General features: G+C 48.1%; 1 protein-coding gene across 8 annotated transcripts in view; it reads right to left on the bottom strand.

Moving 5' to 3' along the window:
- Positions 1 to 15,464, bottom strand: part of magi1b (membrane associated guanylate kinase, WW and PDZ domain containing 1b) — a 201,436-nt gene that overhangs the window by 20,346 nt on the left and 165,626 nt on the right. For all 8 annotated transcript variants that reach the window (XM_036983448.1, XM_036983452.1, XM_036983450.1 and 5 more), the window contains 4 exons: positions 13,679 to 13,798; positions 11,949 to 12,134; positions 11,026 to 11,658; positions 1,246 to 1,277 (listed from right to left, as the gene is read on the bottom strand). In XM_036983448.1, coding sequence (XP_036839343.1) covers positions 1,246 to 1,277; positions 11,026 to 11,658; positions 11,949 to 12,134; positions 13,679 to 13,798 — 971 coding nt within the window. The remainder of the gene's footprint in view (positions 1 to 1,245; positions 1,278 to 11,025; positions 11,659 to 11,948; positions 12,135 to 13,678; positions 13,799 to 15,464) is intronic.

The raw sequence follows: 15,464 nt of genomic DNA, 5'->3' as shown, positions 1-15,464 counted from the left end.
TTTTCATCATGAGCCAAATCTATAGGTTTTCTACCCAAGTTACCAAAGGAAAACTGAGAAAATAGTGAGGCGGTAAAGTAGGAACGGGGGCATCGAGTGGTCAAAACATGCTACTTTATGGTAAACAATGCAAGCGACTTCAATTACACATGTTTCTGTACAGGGCAAAAAAAAAAACATAACCAGATTCACACGGAATACGTTACATAGCATGAAGAAGCAATAATCCAAACATTGAGAACTGATACTGTATTCTGGTTGTCGGGGCGGGATTGGCATGGGGGGGTCTGTAGGTGGCTTTTGATTAAAAAAAAAAATCATGTCTTTCACATTGGTAGGATGAAGTTTGGTCAACATAAGATGTTGGGTACGATATTTATTCAATTTTAATTTAATCCTATAAATTAAAATTGCCAATTTGAGTGCAATCAATTAACCTAATTTCTCAGAGATGTAATTATATTTCAGCAAAAATAATTCCGGAATGCTAATAGCATCTGTTAGTAACTACAGAAGAGATTTGAGAACAATCTGAGCTGGTGGGTGTCGAAATCCTTTTCTTGTGCTTTTTGAGGTGGAACGACCTGGAAGGGAGAATACATCTAGGAGGGGAAAACACAGAAGCACAAATCCACCCCCCATTCTTCCCACATACAACACAGAGAGAGCACACAGGCAGCATCTCCCCCAAGAGATCGGCTACAGGGAGAGGGTAACACAGACTGACAGTGGTCCAGTCTCTAGCAATCACATGACTTCTCCATACTCTCTACATTGGGGCCAGAAATAGAAGCTAAGAAGAGCTGGACCACTCTCAGAAATCAACCCTACACTTGGACCACAAGCTTGGAATGCTTTTTCCAAGGCTGGCCTAATTTACTCATCTATTTACCTAGAATTCATTAAGCCAGGAGAACATGGCATAGATATTGAAACAAATATCCATGAGCAGGCCTGCTCTGCCTACCAATGGGTCAACATAATCAACCAGTGCAGCATTATCATCCAGCAAAAAACAGTTTCACCCAACACAACATTATTCCGACCCAGCACACACGTCATTAAAGCTCTCATCAGGACCAAAACACAGCGGGAGTCCTGATAGAGAAAACCCCTCGCTGCTCTGGGATGCTCTACACACCAACCAACATTAGCACTCCACACAGGAGAGTGGAGAGAGGGATGGATGGGGGAGAATGGAAGGGAGATGTGGATGGGGGAGGTATAGATATTTTTGGCACTCACCAGCTTTGGGCTCTTCTTTGCAGGAGCCACCCCTGGGAAGCAATATCCAGATCACGACGGAGATAAAAAAAGAAAGAAAGAAAGAAAAAAACGTGTTAACGACACACAATAATATTTCACCTTCCCCACAGGTAAAAGACGAAGAACAAAACCCCAGCGTGGAGCAGACGGGGGACTCCAAACAGGGACTCCAAACAGGGACTCCAGAGGTGGAGCAGCGCTAGCCTGCTTGTCTCTGCTTGAGTTATCTTCTCCCTCTCTTTCTCTGGCTCGTTCCCTCGCATCCACCCTCCCGCGCACCGCGTTAAAGGGGGCTGCGCGATCTATCTGCATTAGCACGGCGGCTGACTGCTGCAGCAGAAGAGGGGCCAACCCCGATGGCTAACCAAGCGCTCCGCTCGCTAGACCCTGCCTAACCCACTTCAAGAGAGAAAGAAAGAGTGTGTGTGTATATGTGTGTGTGAGAGAGAGACAGACAGAGGGGTAGAAAGAGCGAGAGAGGGGCAGCTCTGAGCTAACTCTGCTATCGTTCCCATGGAGAAGGACTCCAAGATACTGAACATTAAATGGTAGGCAACCGTCAGTTCCCCTCTTACTGAGACCATCTTTCTGCGTCCGTTCAGCACGCCGCTCGGCTGTGGAAGGCTCCAGCATCTAGAGGCAGTCACACCGCTCTTCTCCCGTCTCGAGCTCTAGCGCTTGCTTTTTTCTCCCTCTCCTCTTTTTCACCCTCCCCCTCATCTCTCCATCTCGCTTTTCCCCCTCACCATCCCTCCCCTCCACCCACACGCTAGTAAACATACGTGCACACAGACATGCGCACGCGCTCACTCCGCTCTTTCCATCCCGCTCTCATCAATCGGAGGCAGGCTCTGACAGGCAGGGCCTGCATTAGCATAAATAATATGTTCATACATTAATAGAGTCCCACACTGGCAGGAATATCATTAGAGCCTCCAACATGAACACAAACAGAGAGTAATAGGAGACTAAAATGAAAACATAGCCCAGATCTGTGTGCGCTTGTGTATAATGGTATTCAGCAGCATAAAGAGAACGAGTAAAACATACATGTATTGTATTCAGCGTGTAAGAGCATTTGTACATGCAGACAGGATTGGATGGGGTGAAGTGTCTATCTCTGATCCTGACAAAACAGGGCCAGTTTGTGTGTAAATCCTTTAGGGAGATCTGGGGGATTGAGCTGGCTTAGGCAGTTCTTTATGGCTCTTATCCCCTCAACATCTGTATTCAACGGCCACTGTAATGTGGTCCACAGTCCAGCTACCTTAGAGAATGTTCCCCTCTCCATCACTGCTCATCTCAACAAATCTCTTCACTCCCCTAATCCCTCTCTCTTCTCCCCTACCTGCTCCCTTCCACTATAGTGCTCTCCTCTTCTCCCCTACCTGCTCCCTTCCACTATAGTGCTCTCCTCTTCTCCCCTACCTGCTCCCTTCCACTATAGCGCTCTCCTCTTCTCACCTACCTGTTCCCTTCCACTATAGCGCTCTCCTCTTCTCCCCTACCTGTTCCCTTCCACTATAGCGCTCTCCTCTTCTCCCCTACCTGTTCTCTTCCACTATAGCGCTCTCCTCTTCTCCCCTACCTGCTCCCTTCCACTATAGCGCTCTCCTCTTCTCCCCTACCTGCTCCCTTCCACTATAGCGCTCTCCTCTTCTCCCCTACCTGCTCCCTTCCACTATAGCGCTCTCCTCTTCTCCCCTACCTGTTCCCTTCCACTATAGCGCTCTCCTCTTCTCCCCTACCTGTTCCCTTCCACTATAGCGCTCTCCTCTTCTCCCCTACCTGCTCCCACCCACTATAGCGCTCTCCTCTTCTCCCCTACCTGCTCCCTTCCACTATAGCGCTCTCCTCTTCTCCCCTACCTGCTCCCTTCCACTATAGCGCTCTCCTCTTCTCCCCTGCCTGCTCCCTTCCACTATAGCGCTCTCCTCTTCTCACCTACCTGCTCCCTTCCACTATTAGCGCTCTCCTCTTCTCCCCTACCTGCTCCCTTCCACTATTAGCGCTCTCCTCTTCTCCCCTACCTGTTCCCTTCCACTATAGCGCTCTCCTCTTCTCCCCTACCTGTTCCCTTCCACTATAGCGCTCTCCTCTTCTCCCCTACCTGCTCCCTTCCACTATAGCGCTCTCCTCTTCTCCCCTACCTGCTCCCTTCCACTATAGCGCTCTCCTCTTCTCCCCTACCTGCTCCCTTCCACTATAGCGCTCTCCTCTTCTCCCCTACCTGTTCCCTTCCACTATAGCGCTCTCCTCTTCTCCCCTACCTGTTCCCTTCCACTATAGCGCTCTCCTCTTCTCCCCTACCTGCTCCCACCCACTATAGCGCTCTCCTCTTCTCCCCTACCTGCTCCCTTCCACTATAGCGCTCTCCTCTTCTCCCCTACCTGCTCCCTTCCACTATAGCGCTCTCCTCTTCTCCCCTGCCTGCTCCCTTCCACTATAGCGCTCTCCTCTTCTCACCTACCTGCTCCCTTCCACTATTAGCGCTCTCCTCTTCTCCCCTACCTGCTCCCTTCCACTATAGCGCTCTCCTCTTCTCCCCTGCCTGCTCCCTTCCACTATAGCGCTCTCCTCTTCTCCCCTATCTGCTCCCTTCCACTATAGCGCTCTCCTCTTCTCCCCTACCTGTTCCCTTCCACTATAGCGCTCTCCTCTTCTCCCCTACCTGCTCCCTTCCACTATAGCGCTCTCCTCTTCTTTCAGCAATTGTTACTCTCCTGGCATACCACAGCCACGCCCTACTCCACTCACCCTGAACACCATTTGACCAGCCCAGCCTGTGTGTTTGTGTCAGTCTCTTCTTGACTATCCTGTTTACTACGTGTCTAATCTGCCTCTGGGTGGCCATTAAACCCTCATATACTCTGCAGCAGAGCAAGCCTCTCCATCTCACCTTCCCTAAACTTTCCCCCACTGTACCCACGCTAAGCTCTCATCACCTCCCCAAACTTTCCTTCTCATCCTCTCTCAGCCCCTTCTCTTCACTCCTCTCCTGTACTAACCTTCCCTCCACAGCCCTCCTCGCTCTTCTCCTCAAACGAGTCACACTACCATTTATGGTACCACACAGCTCTCTAAAAACACCAGAGGATTGGGAGAAGGGGAACTGTGCAGTTCCTCAGAGAGCAGCACTGAGTTTTAACAGACCTTTAGAATCATTATCAAATGTAGAGGCATCTGCCCCTCCCAGGATTCAGACAAAGTGACAGTGCCAGAGACAGGTTAGGGGTGTCCTAAACGTGCTAGCTAGTAGCTACTTCACTTCTCACTCTGTTTCAGGGGTAGGGTGGTGCTGCTGGGCATGTGCAGAGCCCTGGATCCACCGGTGTTCTTATCGATGCAGCTTACAGCATCATCCACCCTCCATCTTTTAATTACACACAGGGGGACTAGCATGGCTGGTTCTCACACTGATGGACTGTGCAGGAGAGAGAAAACACAGGCTTGAGCCAGCCTTCTTTTTAAACTCAAAACACACTACTGAACATATCTGCCACATGGATTTAGGTGACTGATCAGCAATGGTTGTTTTCATCTGAAAACAGCATACCTTCTATTTATACACTACCGCAATATGGGATTTATTCATTTGCCATTTTTGGTGATGCCATCATGCCACTTGAGTTGAAATCCTCTGCCACTCACGTAGGCTGTAGTGGTCACTAGGTTGCTCGGTCCACAGAGAGAGGCCGCAGGTCAGTCTGAGAGGGCGCTGGCCACAGCGGCTGCTAAACGGAGGCTATTACTGAGGCGATTATGATGTCCAGTGGGGCGGGAGGGGGTACACTGGGCCCACGTCTCGGCCCCACCCCCCCCTCCATCTGGCCTCAGATGGATGGCTTCCGACAGCCCAGCCCATCTGTCACAACGGCGACAGCAACAGGCGCACAGGGGACTGACAGATGGTCTCTTGGCAACGGTTGCCTCGGCAGGCCGGTCCAGGCTATTTCACAGTACAGACTGAGCCACATGTCATCAATGTACAAATAGGCTGTCACGGACGTGACTGAGACGACCAATGCAGATGTTTATTTACCCGGAGTAGCGAATGTATAGAAGATGGGATTGAAAGTGACATATGTGCACCCCAGTCCTGTGACATGGAAAAGGTGACCAGGAAAAGGTGCAGGCGTTAGCAACCTCACCTTTGAATCATACACCCGCAGTGAAGAGAAAAGCATCCAGGCCTGGAGCGATGCATGTTTTGTCTATGAGAGGCTTATGCAGTGGATTACGATGCTGAGCAGAAATGACAATTGGGAGCAGTTCCTTTTGTCTGTCCCGTCTCTCTGGGCAGAGAGAACAGGCTGAGGGGTGACCCACTCCCTCACACTAATCTCAGATGTATATACTGTATTCTATTCTACTGTATTTTAGTCAATGCCACGCCGACATTGATCGATCTTTTACTTTTAGATGTGTGTATTGTTGTGAATTGTTAGATACTACTGCACTGTTGGAGCTAGGAACACAAGCATTTCGCTACACCCACAATAACATCTGCTAAATATGTGTATGTGAACAATACAATTTGATTTGATAGAGGAAAGCCCCACTGCAGAGTGCTGCAGAGTATTGTCATGGAAACAAAGGAAGGCCGAGATGGCTGAGATGTATGACCCCCCCTCCCCAGGCATGGAGGTGTGAAGAGAAGGGGGAGGAGGTAGGAGGGGAGGTGGACTCACCTTGTCCTTGTTACGCCAGTGACTCTGGCTCATACACAAACAAAGCCCGTCGCCCAAAAGTGCAGGGGCAGAATCTGGAGGCCAAGCTGCTGGCACTCTATTCCTCGATCATTGGATCACTGTACAATTTCTCTGCAATGCCATTCGTTATCAGCGTTGAATGTGAAGTCAGCAACATGTTGTGCAACGCATGCTTTCATCCCTTACATGGCGCCGTAAGGCAGCCTAAGATCTTTGTAGATGTTTCGGCATCACCATCATCAAACCATCATCCAACACAGTTTAACAGTCTGAAATGGCTGATCTAATGAGGGAGTCCTGCTCAATGTCCATAACAATTTCATCCTGTCCTTTGTTTTGTTATGTGTTACGTGTGTAACCTACACAAGTCCAGTAGGCTAGGCCTACTATTTTATGTTCATACATTTTGAAAACCATTTATTTAACAGGACCACAATGGAAATTCGTGTTATCCTCTATGATTTTATATGCATTATCCACGTGTGGTTGTATTGTGTTTTAAATGGTCAAATAAAGCTACACGATACAGTATATAAAAATGTATGTGGACACCCCTTCAAATGAATTGATTTGGCTATTTCAGCCACACCCGTTAATGACAGGTGTATAAAATTGAGCAGACAGCCATGCAATCTCCATAGACAAACATCGGCAGTAGAATGGCCTTACTGAAGAGCTCAGACACTTTCAACTTGGCACCGTCTTAGGATCTTTCCAAAAAGTCAGTTTGTCTGCCCTGCTAGAGCTGCCCCGGTCAACTGTAAGTGCTGTTATTGTGAAGTGGAAACGTCTAGGAGCAACAACGGCTTAGCCACAAAGTGGTAGGCCACACAAGCTCACAGAATGGGACCGGCGAGTGCTGAAGCACGTACAAATCATCCTTCCTCGGTTACAACACTCACTATTGAGTTCCAAACTGCTTCTGGAAGCAACATCAACACAATAACTGTTTGTCGGGAGCTTCATGAAATTGGTTTACATGGCCGTGCAGCCGCACACAAGCCTAAGATCACCATGTGCAATGCCAAACTTCAGTTGGAGTGGTGTAAAGCTGGCCGCCATTGGACTCTGGAGCAGTGGAAACGTGCTCCGAATCACGTTTCACCATCTGGCAGTCCAACAGGCGAATCTGGGTTTGGCGGATGCCAGGAGAATGAATGCATAGTGCCAACTGTAAAGTTTGGTGGAGGAAGAATAATGGTCTGGGGCTGTTTTTCATGGGTTGGGCTAGGTCCAGTGAAGGGAAATCTTAATGCTATATCATACATTGACATTCTAGATGATTCTGTGCTTCCAACGTTGTGGCCAAAGCTTGGCGAAGGCCCTTTCCTGTTTCAGCATGACAATGCCCCCGTGCACAAAGCGAAGTCCATCAAGAAATGGTTTGTCGAGATCGGTGTGGAAGAACTTGACTGGCCTGCACAAACCCTGACCTCAACCCCATCAAACCCCATCCTTGAGATGAATAGGAATGCTGACCACTCAACATCAGTGCCCGACCTCAATAATTCTCAATAAGTCCGCAAAGAAATATTCCAACATCTAGTGGAAAGCCTTCCCAGAAGAGTGAATGCTGTTGTAGCAGCAAAGGGGGGACCAACTCCATATTACTGCCAATGATTTTGGAATGAGACATCTAGAGCAGGGTGGAGATAAGCGACGTCTCCTTCCTAGCAGCACTCTGGCTTCACTTCTACAACAACCCAACACAGCAGAAACAACCATCTTACACTGTGCTCTGTCTGAGAGGGACAGTCTATCACGCTCCACAGCACTTAAAGCTCCCCGTGAAGACACAGAGGAAAGAGAAATATTAGCTAGAATATTACACTTGTTGGACATTGGCTTAGAGACCTTCGAACCCACTGCAGGTGTAGATTGGTCATTTCGCTTCAGCCCACTGGCAGAAAGCAACAGTGTAGTGGATTGATAGGTTATCATCAGACTGGCACACATCCTCACTCGCCATGTCAGTCTCTAACCCGGTTCATCCTCCCTCCATCCCTCACTCCGCTCCGGGGGAATGAGGAGTGCAAGGGCCCAGCCCCGCTGGGAACAACCCTGTCACCTCTGATGGATGTCTCAGAAGATGAACAGATCGACAGGGGTGTCGCTGTGCCACTCTTTCATCATCCTCCCGCCTCTGACATCCTCTCTCCTTCCTCCCCTCCTCAGAGGTGGTTGAGAGGCTGAGCCTGTGTTGTATGCATCTACTGTATTGTCCACCATGCCCACCCAGCCTAACAAACCAGTGAATGGATACCTTTAAAGCACAGGAATGGGACTGACTTGGAGTTATCTGGGTGGAGAATGAGGGAGGCTGTGCGCTACAGAGAGCTAGCCTCACGCTCAGGTGTTCTCCACACAATGGCTCTGCATGGAACACAACCGATGCTGGCTGCACCACCTCTCCCATCCCCGTAGACCACGGACACTTACACCCATTCATAGGCGCACTTCAAGCAAATTCACAGGAAGTGCGTGTCTTTAGGGGCTAGAATGAATTATGTCAGTGTCATAATCAGAACGTTTCAGCAGGAAGGCGGAGAGAAAAGGAGCACATTAGGCAGCATAATTAGACAAATGGAGGGATGGGCATCATAATGGATTCCTTGATGGAAGCTATTAATCACACCTCCTGGCTCGAGAAGACAACAGGATGCAGAACAGCAAAAGACGGGAGACACACCCACACAGGACCTTTGCTGTGTCATATACACATGGTTCAGTATGGAGACTTATGCAGTGTCCACCATCACCAGTGAGAAAGAGGAGGATGAGAAGAATCCAGTGAGAATCTAGTGTTGTGCTGGGGAGCCAGTCAGCTTACTCCAAGAGAGGGGAGAGGAGCACTGTTGCATACACAGGCCTTAATGAGCTCAGTACACTGTACGCACTGAGAACCCGCGGGATAGCACCGGACGCTCGGATGGGAATCTGTACACACTGGAAGGGAGGATGGGAAAGGAGGAGGAGGAGGCGGATAGTGAGGGGGCAGATCTCTGCCAATTAGAGTTCTCCTCTGGCTCCCTGTCAAAGGCTTGTAATTGGCTGTGTGGACTGACTGGTGACACTCATGCCCAGAGAGAGAGAGAGAGAGAGAAATAGAGCAAGCGAGAAGGCAAGCGAGGGAGAGAGGCGATGCTGATATCAGACCCCCCAATTAGCAGCCAGGCCTGAGGAGCGCAGAGCAGAGAGTAATTAATCCTGCTGTCTGCGTGGGGCAGGCAAAATCTTAGCTGTCTGATCCACACACACACAACCCCAGAGCAGAGCTCAGACTGAGCAATGATCACTGAGAGAACAGAGCTATATGAGACGAATGAAGTATGTGAACCATAGAGAAAGAGAATTGTTAATATTTGTACTACATACATGACACTCATGGGTCAATAGGTTCACCACATGTTTTCAAGGTAACTTTCAGAAGCAATCCTCTACTGAGTAGTCCTCTGCTTTCCAGAGAGTAGTGGCACACTCTATACAGAGCCACAGTATGTCTCTGCTTTGCTCTAAAGACATAGACAGCAGCAGTAAAAAGTGGTTTCATATCAGCTCCGTCTTCCACCCATGACACATTGAGGAATGATCCTCTCTAACCGTCCCGCCCACCCTTCTCTCCACTCTCTGGTCCAGGGAGTCTCTGTTAAACGCACAAACATTTTGTTTCATTGACAATCCATAAAAAGCGGACCATTATGGCTGTAGCGTTTTACGGGCTTGTACACAACCCCCTCAGACTAATGGTGGCCATTAATAAAGCAAGACAGGGAGAGGATGGAGCCATTTGTGATAGCAGAGCACCCAGTCAATGTCCTGTCCCGTTCCTCAACACTCAGCATTACAGGACGGATGTTCAGGTCTTTCAATTCCACAAATGAATCATTCCCAGAGAACTTCCAACGCCAGTTCAGACCGCTCTGTCTCAGTGAAAACTTTCCAATTACATGTCTCTCTCAGTGTGAGTCAGGGCTCTTTGTGGAGGTGTGTTCTGGGTAGTGGGTACTGTCTGTCTGGGGATTGGAGTGAGACCAAAATTCAATCATCCCCCTCATACACAGAGTCTTCTCTTCAGCTCTTTTATGAGACCGTTTCTCCAATCACACACCTAGTCAAAATCCTGTCCCGAGTTCTCACTCGACACAGACAGTCGAATCTGCACGCTCGCTTGCACAAACACAAATGCTCATGGACACACACACAAAGCTAGGATGGAAAAAAAATGAGACACCACAATTGTATCTCAATAATGTAACTTTCTCTTTTGTGTTGTTTTAGGGATAACCTATCCTTAAGAGTCGATTGACGCACCGGTGCATCAATCTAAGTGACATAATAAAAAAAAAAACGATTAAAATCTGTCAGTATAAGCTATGTCGCCCTTCCACATCTGTGGTGGGAGGTGGCCGAGCTACAGCGGTGTTTATCATCCCGAAAATCTGTCTTCTAATGAAAACGTTCATAGCGTCCGAACGGTTTGGCCTATAAACTACTCTATGGAAAGGAGAGACTCTCACGATGGTGTTTTCCGTTTTGCTCTACCATGTGTCAAGGGACTCATCTGAAATAAGTGGGTAATGCTGATGTGCCACCTTCTGCCTGTAGCGTCCGAAGCGTTTGAGCTCCAACGGTATCTGGTGTAAACCGGCTACGAGACAGTTTGCTCTATGGCCAAAATGTGTGTGTGTGTGAGACTGAAGGTAACCCATACAAACGAATGGAAGTATAGAGGCAGTTTTGTGCCAACAAAAATAAGGGGTTAAATATGTGTAAAAAAACAAACATATTTCCTGATCTCCTAGACTTCATAACCTTATTTGTCGTGGCTAATTGAGGTAAGACAGTAATTCTTCTCATAGATTATGCATGTATGAACTACACATTGACCCATTCAACACAAAGTTCTGGAGCGTGTCATTAACCCTTATCCAACCAAAATATGTTTTCTCCAGATTCCTGAAAATGGAGACGGAGAGAAGAGGCAGGAGAAAGCTTGCCAACCAGAACTCAAAACTTTGCATGTTGTGGCCGGTTTATTGTGTCTTACCTCCACCTCTCTGCACCAGCATGGTGACCTCACTTCCTTTGGGGCACTTGCTGAGCAGGTCCACCACCTGGTTGTGGCTCATGCTCTGGACGTTCCTCTTGTTCACCTCCACAATAATGTCCCCCTCCTTCAGGCCCCTGCAGCGGGGGTAGTCTACGATCTGTTTGACCCTCTGTCCTCCCCCTGCAGGGCTGTCTGCGATGGTGAACCCAAAGCCTTTGTCTCCCTTCTCCATGTGCACTGTGATCAGCTCCGGCTGCGTCGCTATGGACGACGCCAGCGTCACAGAGTCGCTGGGGTAACTGTGCGAGCCGTTGGACGCCACCTCGGCAGAGGAGGGGCTGTGGGGTCCTGACTCTCTCATCCCATTAACGGGGCCTCCGGTCTGGCTGCCGTGGCTGGACGGAGAGTCGTAGCTCTCCTGGCCGTTGATGATGATAGGCTCCTTGTCCACAATGGCCACGGAGGTCACCAGGCTAGTGTTGGGGTCGTCTGGATCAAAGGGCAGGGGGTAGCCGCGGCACAGCTCCAGGTTGACGATGGAGCCGATCTGGATGGACTGGAAGACCTTCACCACCTGAGCGTGGGTGTAGCCCAGCACGCACGTGTCATTGACACTCACGATCACGTCACCTAGGGGAAGAGAAGGTGAAACTAATGTTGGATAATTAGCTCCATGTCACAAACTGAAATCATGGAAGTAACACTGGAACTGTATATTGCTCAATTAGAACCCCTACACTACACTATTACACCTACACCATTCAGTGGTCACCCACCAGGAGAGCACCAGCTTCAGTTCATCAACCAACCTTGATAAGTCAACTGTTTTAGTGCAGGGTTGGAACAGAAGCCTCTGTAGCTCTCAAAGAGTTGGTGACCACCTCTTCATAATGACATGGAACAACAGAGCGGAGGCCCACCTGTCTCCATCTTGCCGTCGATGGCAGCAGGTCCGTCCAGAACCAGACTCTTGATCTGTAGGAACTCATCAGGCTCGTCGCCCCCGACGACGGTGAAGCCGAACCCTCGGTGGCTCTTCCTTAGTTTGGTGTTGATAAAGGTTCCCTTCAGCTCCGCCGGGTTCCGCGTGAAGAAGGGCTTCCCTCCTGGGGACCACACACACCTTTCATTAGAACCTGTTGATCTCATGTGCTCTGCTAGCCAAAGGAGGAGGGGTTACCCTAAACAGTCTTGGCTCTGGATCAGTGAGTGCTCCAGAAGAGATGTGTTGGTTTGATGAGCTCCATTAATCATAAAGGGACTGATTAAGATCGCTAGATTAATTAGGCTAAGAGGGATTCCAAGAGCTAGGGGGCAGCAGCCTGGTTGTGCCTGAGAATAGGGGTAATCCGATGGGTAAATCCCCCAGACCCAGCCCCAGTCCCAGTCTGTGGGGGCTGCTATCCCCTATAGAATGCTACACTATTGGGTAAAACCCAGGGTTTTATCTGGGTCTGGCAGCATGGTTAGATGAGTAGTAAAATAATATTCACAGTCAATTCTAAAAGTGTATGATTACACTGTGGTACAGTTCTATATACACGGCAGCCATCAGTTTAAAATAGCTTTTCAAGGCTTGACACTAGGATGGGAAGGAAGTGTGTGTTTGTGCGTGTGTGTGCGGGGTTATTGTCAGACTAATTCCCAGTGATTTAGAAACAGATGTTTCTAAGCTTATGCATAATAGCCTGGCGTGCCACCAAGACTGCCAGTGCAGAGACCAAGACAGTGTATAGAGACCAAGACAGTGTATAGAGACCAAGACAGTGTATAGAGACCAAGACAGTGTATAGAGACCAAGACAGTGTATAGAGACCAAGGCAGCACTGAACTCTCTCTACTCTGGTACACTCTAGAGTCTAGACATGGAGTTGGCAGACTCATATAGCTTAGGCAAATGGACACCCGAGTCGGTCTTATGAAATAAGAACTGCTAGAGTCTGCCGTCTGTAATCTAGATCCAAGCCCTCGGTCTCTTCTACTATGACTGGTTCCAGTCATGCTGTCAGTTGGACAAATGTTCACAGAGTTTATATGAGAGATGGAGTGGGATATTCAGAGTTTATTGAAGTGATATATTGACTGTGGAAGGAAGCGGGTGGAATGAAAAGGGAGACATTAAAGCAGGGAAGATGGCCGCGAGGGATTGGAGAGTGACTAACAAACTGCAGATGCTACACTTACATGGCGGAGGAGTACAGCTTATGCATACAATGAAAGATGTATTACCCTTGGAGTTAGCCAGTGTCCTTGTGTTTGCCTTGAAATAATTCAAGACAGAAGAGGCAGACCAATGCAGTAAAATTGAGGAGTTTTTATTTATTTATTTATTTATTTATATATACAAAAGAGAAGTGGGTGTAGGAATTTGAAAGCAGGGTGACTTAAAAGAGCTGGGTAAAAAGAGAGATTTGTGTGGTGGAATCTCAAGGCCTTGAGTTGCTTTGGGCAGCGCCGGTAAGGGGCCTGAGCTTACAGAGATGGAGAAAGACAGAGAGTGTGAGTGAGAGAGGCGAACGAGAGCGAGAGGAGTGAGAGAGGCGAGCGAGATAGAGTGAGGCACGTGATGAGGGAACACATCCACAATGTCGCAAACAGAAATGGACCAATAACCTCACAAAACTAGGATATTGACCAGACCAGGACTCACGTTTTGGCCCGATGAGGGGCGGCAGTGGGGGTCTGGCTTGGGTGTCCCTGTAGGTCTCCTGGTGGTTGGCGGTATAGCTGGCCAGGGGGGCACCAGCCATGGTAGCATCCTCTATCCATTCTGGAACAGCAAAGGGCACACTTCCTGTCTCTGCTGTCTGTACAGTTACGGTGATCCTTATGGTTCACCACAATGGGTGGCTTGAAAACTACTGTACTGCATTGAGCCACAATGGGTGGCTTGAAAACTACTGTACTGCATTGAGCCACAATGGGTGGCTTGAAAACTACTGTACTGCATTGAGCCACAATGGGTGGCTTGAAAACTACTGTACTGCATTGAGCCACAATGGGTGGCTTGAAAACTACTGTACTGCATTGAGCCACAATGGGTGGCTTGAAAACTACTGTACTGCATTGAGCCACAATGGGTGGCTTGAAAACTACTGTACTGCATTGAGCCACAATGGGTGGCTTGAAAACTACTGTACTGCATTGAGCCACAATGGGTGGCTTGAAAACTACTGTACTGCATTGAGCCACAATGGGTGGCTTGAAAACTACTGTACTGCATTGAGCCACAATGGGTGGCTTGAAAACTACTGTACTGCATTGAGCCACAATGGGTGGCTTGAAAACTACTGTACTGCATTGAGCCACAATGGGTGGCTTGAAAACTACTGTACTGCATTGAGCCACAATGGGTGGCTTGAAAACTACTGTACTGCATTGAGCCACAATGGGTGGCTTGAAAACTACTGTACTGCATTGAGCCACAATGGGTGGCTTGAAAACTACTGTACTGCATTGAGCCACAATGGGTGGCTTGAAAACTACTGTACTGCATTGAGCCACAATGGGTGGCTTGAAAACTACTGTACTGCATTGAGCCACAATGGGTGGCTTGAAAACTACTGTACTGCATTGAGCCACAATGGGTGGCTTGAAAACTACTGTACTGCATTGAGCCACAATGGGTGGCTTGAAAACTACTGTACTGCATTGAGCCACAATGGCTGCCGATTAAAGTAATACAATCTCTGATCGATCAAAATGGCAGCCTCACTTTGTAGTGTATTGGAGGCTTAGGTCTTCATTAATATTCTCAGCATCAAGATTCAATCAATGAAAGAGTAAAAGTCATAGATTTCGAGCGTAAAGAGATATTAAGCTTAAAGGAGAAAAAGTCAGCAGGTAGGTAATCAAGTCAGAAGCACATTTAGCTGAGTGTGCAGAGCGGGGACCAATAGGCAGGTTCCTAGTGATGTGACCTGCATGAAGAGAGGAAACGTGGAGGACATTCTACATATACATACTGGACGTAGGGAAGTGTCTGGACAGTGATGCTGAACTTTTGAATTTGTCTCTCTATTTCATCAAAATGCTGGGCGGACAGAGCCAAATGTAAACTGTTTGCATCACTGTTCAAAGACATACATAGCGTACTGTGTAGACTAAAGAGACCTAAAGCATATGTCCTGAAATGCTTTTCACTAGGAGAACAAGACCCAGAAATATTATAACTATCGTATGGTGATACATTTTCATTGCTGTAACAGACTTTTAATGTATTATTGTCAAACCAAAAAAACTTACCTAGACCTGTAGACTTACAAAATCATTCATATTAGCACAAATACTTTGGAGAGAGTATCAGTGACACTTAAAACATTGCCAAATTAATAAAAAAAGACCTATTTTCAAGGCCATTAAAATAAATCATAGGTATGCCTTTATGGTTTCTCGATAGCAAATCATAAAGAGAAGAGAGCAGGGCAGAAAGAGAA

The sequence above is a fragment of the Oncorhynchus mykiss genome, chromosome 7 (assembly GCF_013265735.2).
Source record: "Oncorhynchus mykiss isolate Arlee chromosome 7, USDA_OmykA_1.1, whole genome shotgun sequence".
Classification (NCBI taxonomy): domain Eukaryota; kingdom Metazoa; phylum Chordata; class Actinopteri; order Salmoniformes; family Salmonidae; genus Oncorhynchus; species Oncorhynchus mykiss.
The sequence above is the reverse complement of the archived record's forward strand: the minus strand, read 5'-3'. Positions and strand labels throughout refer to the sequence as shown.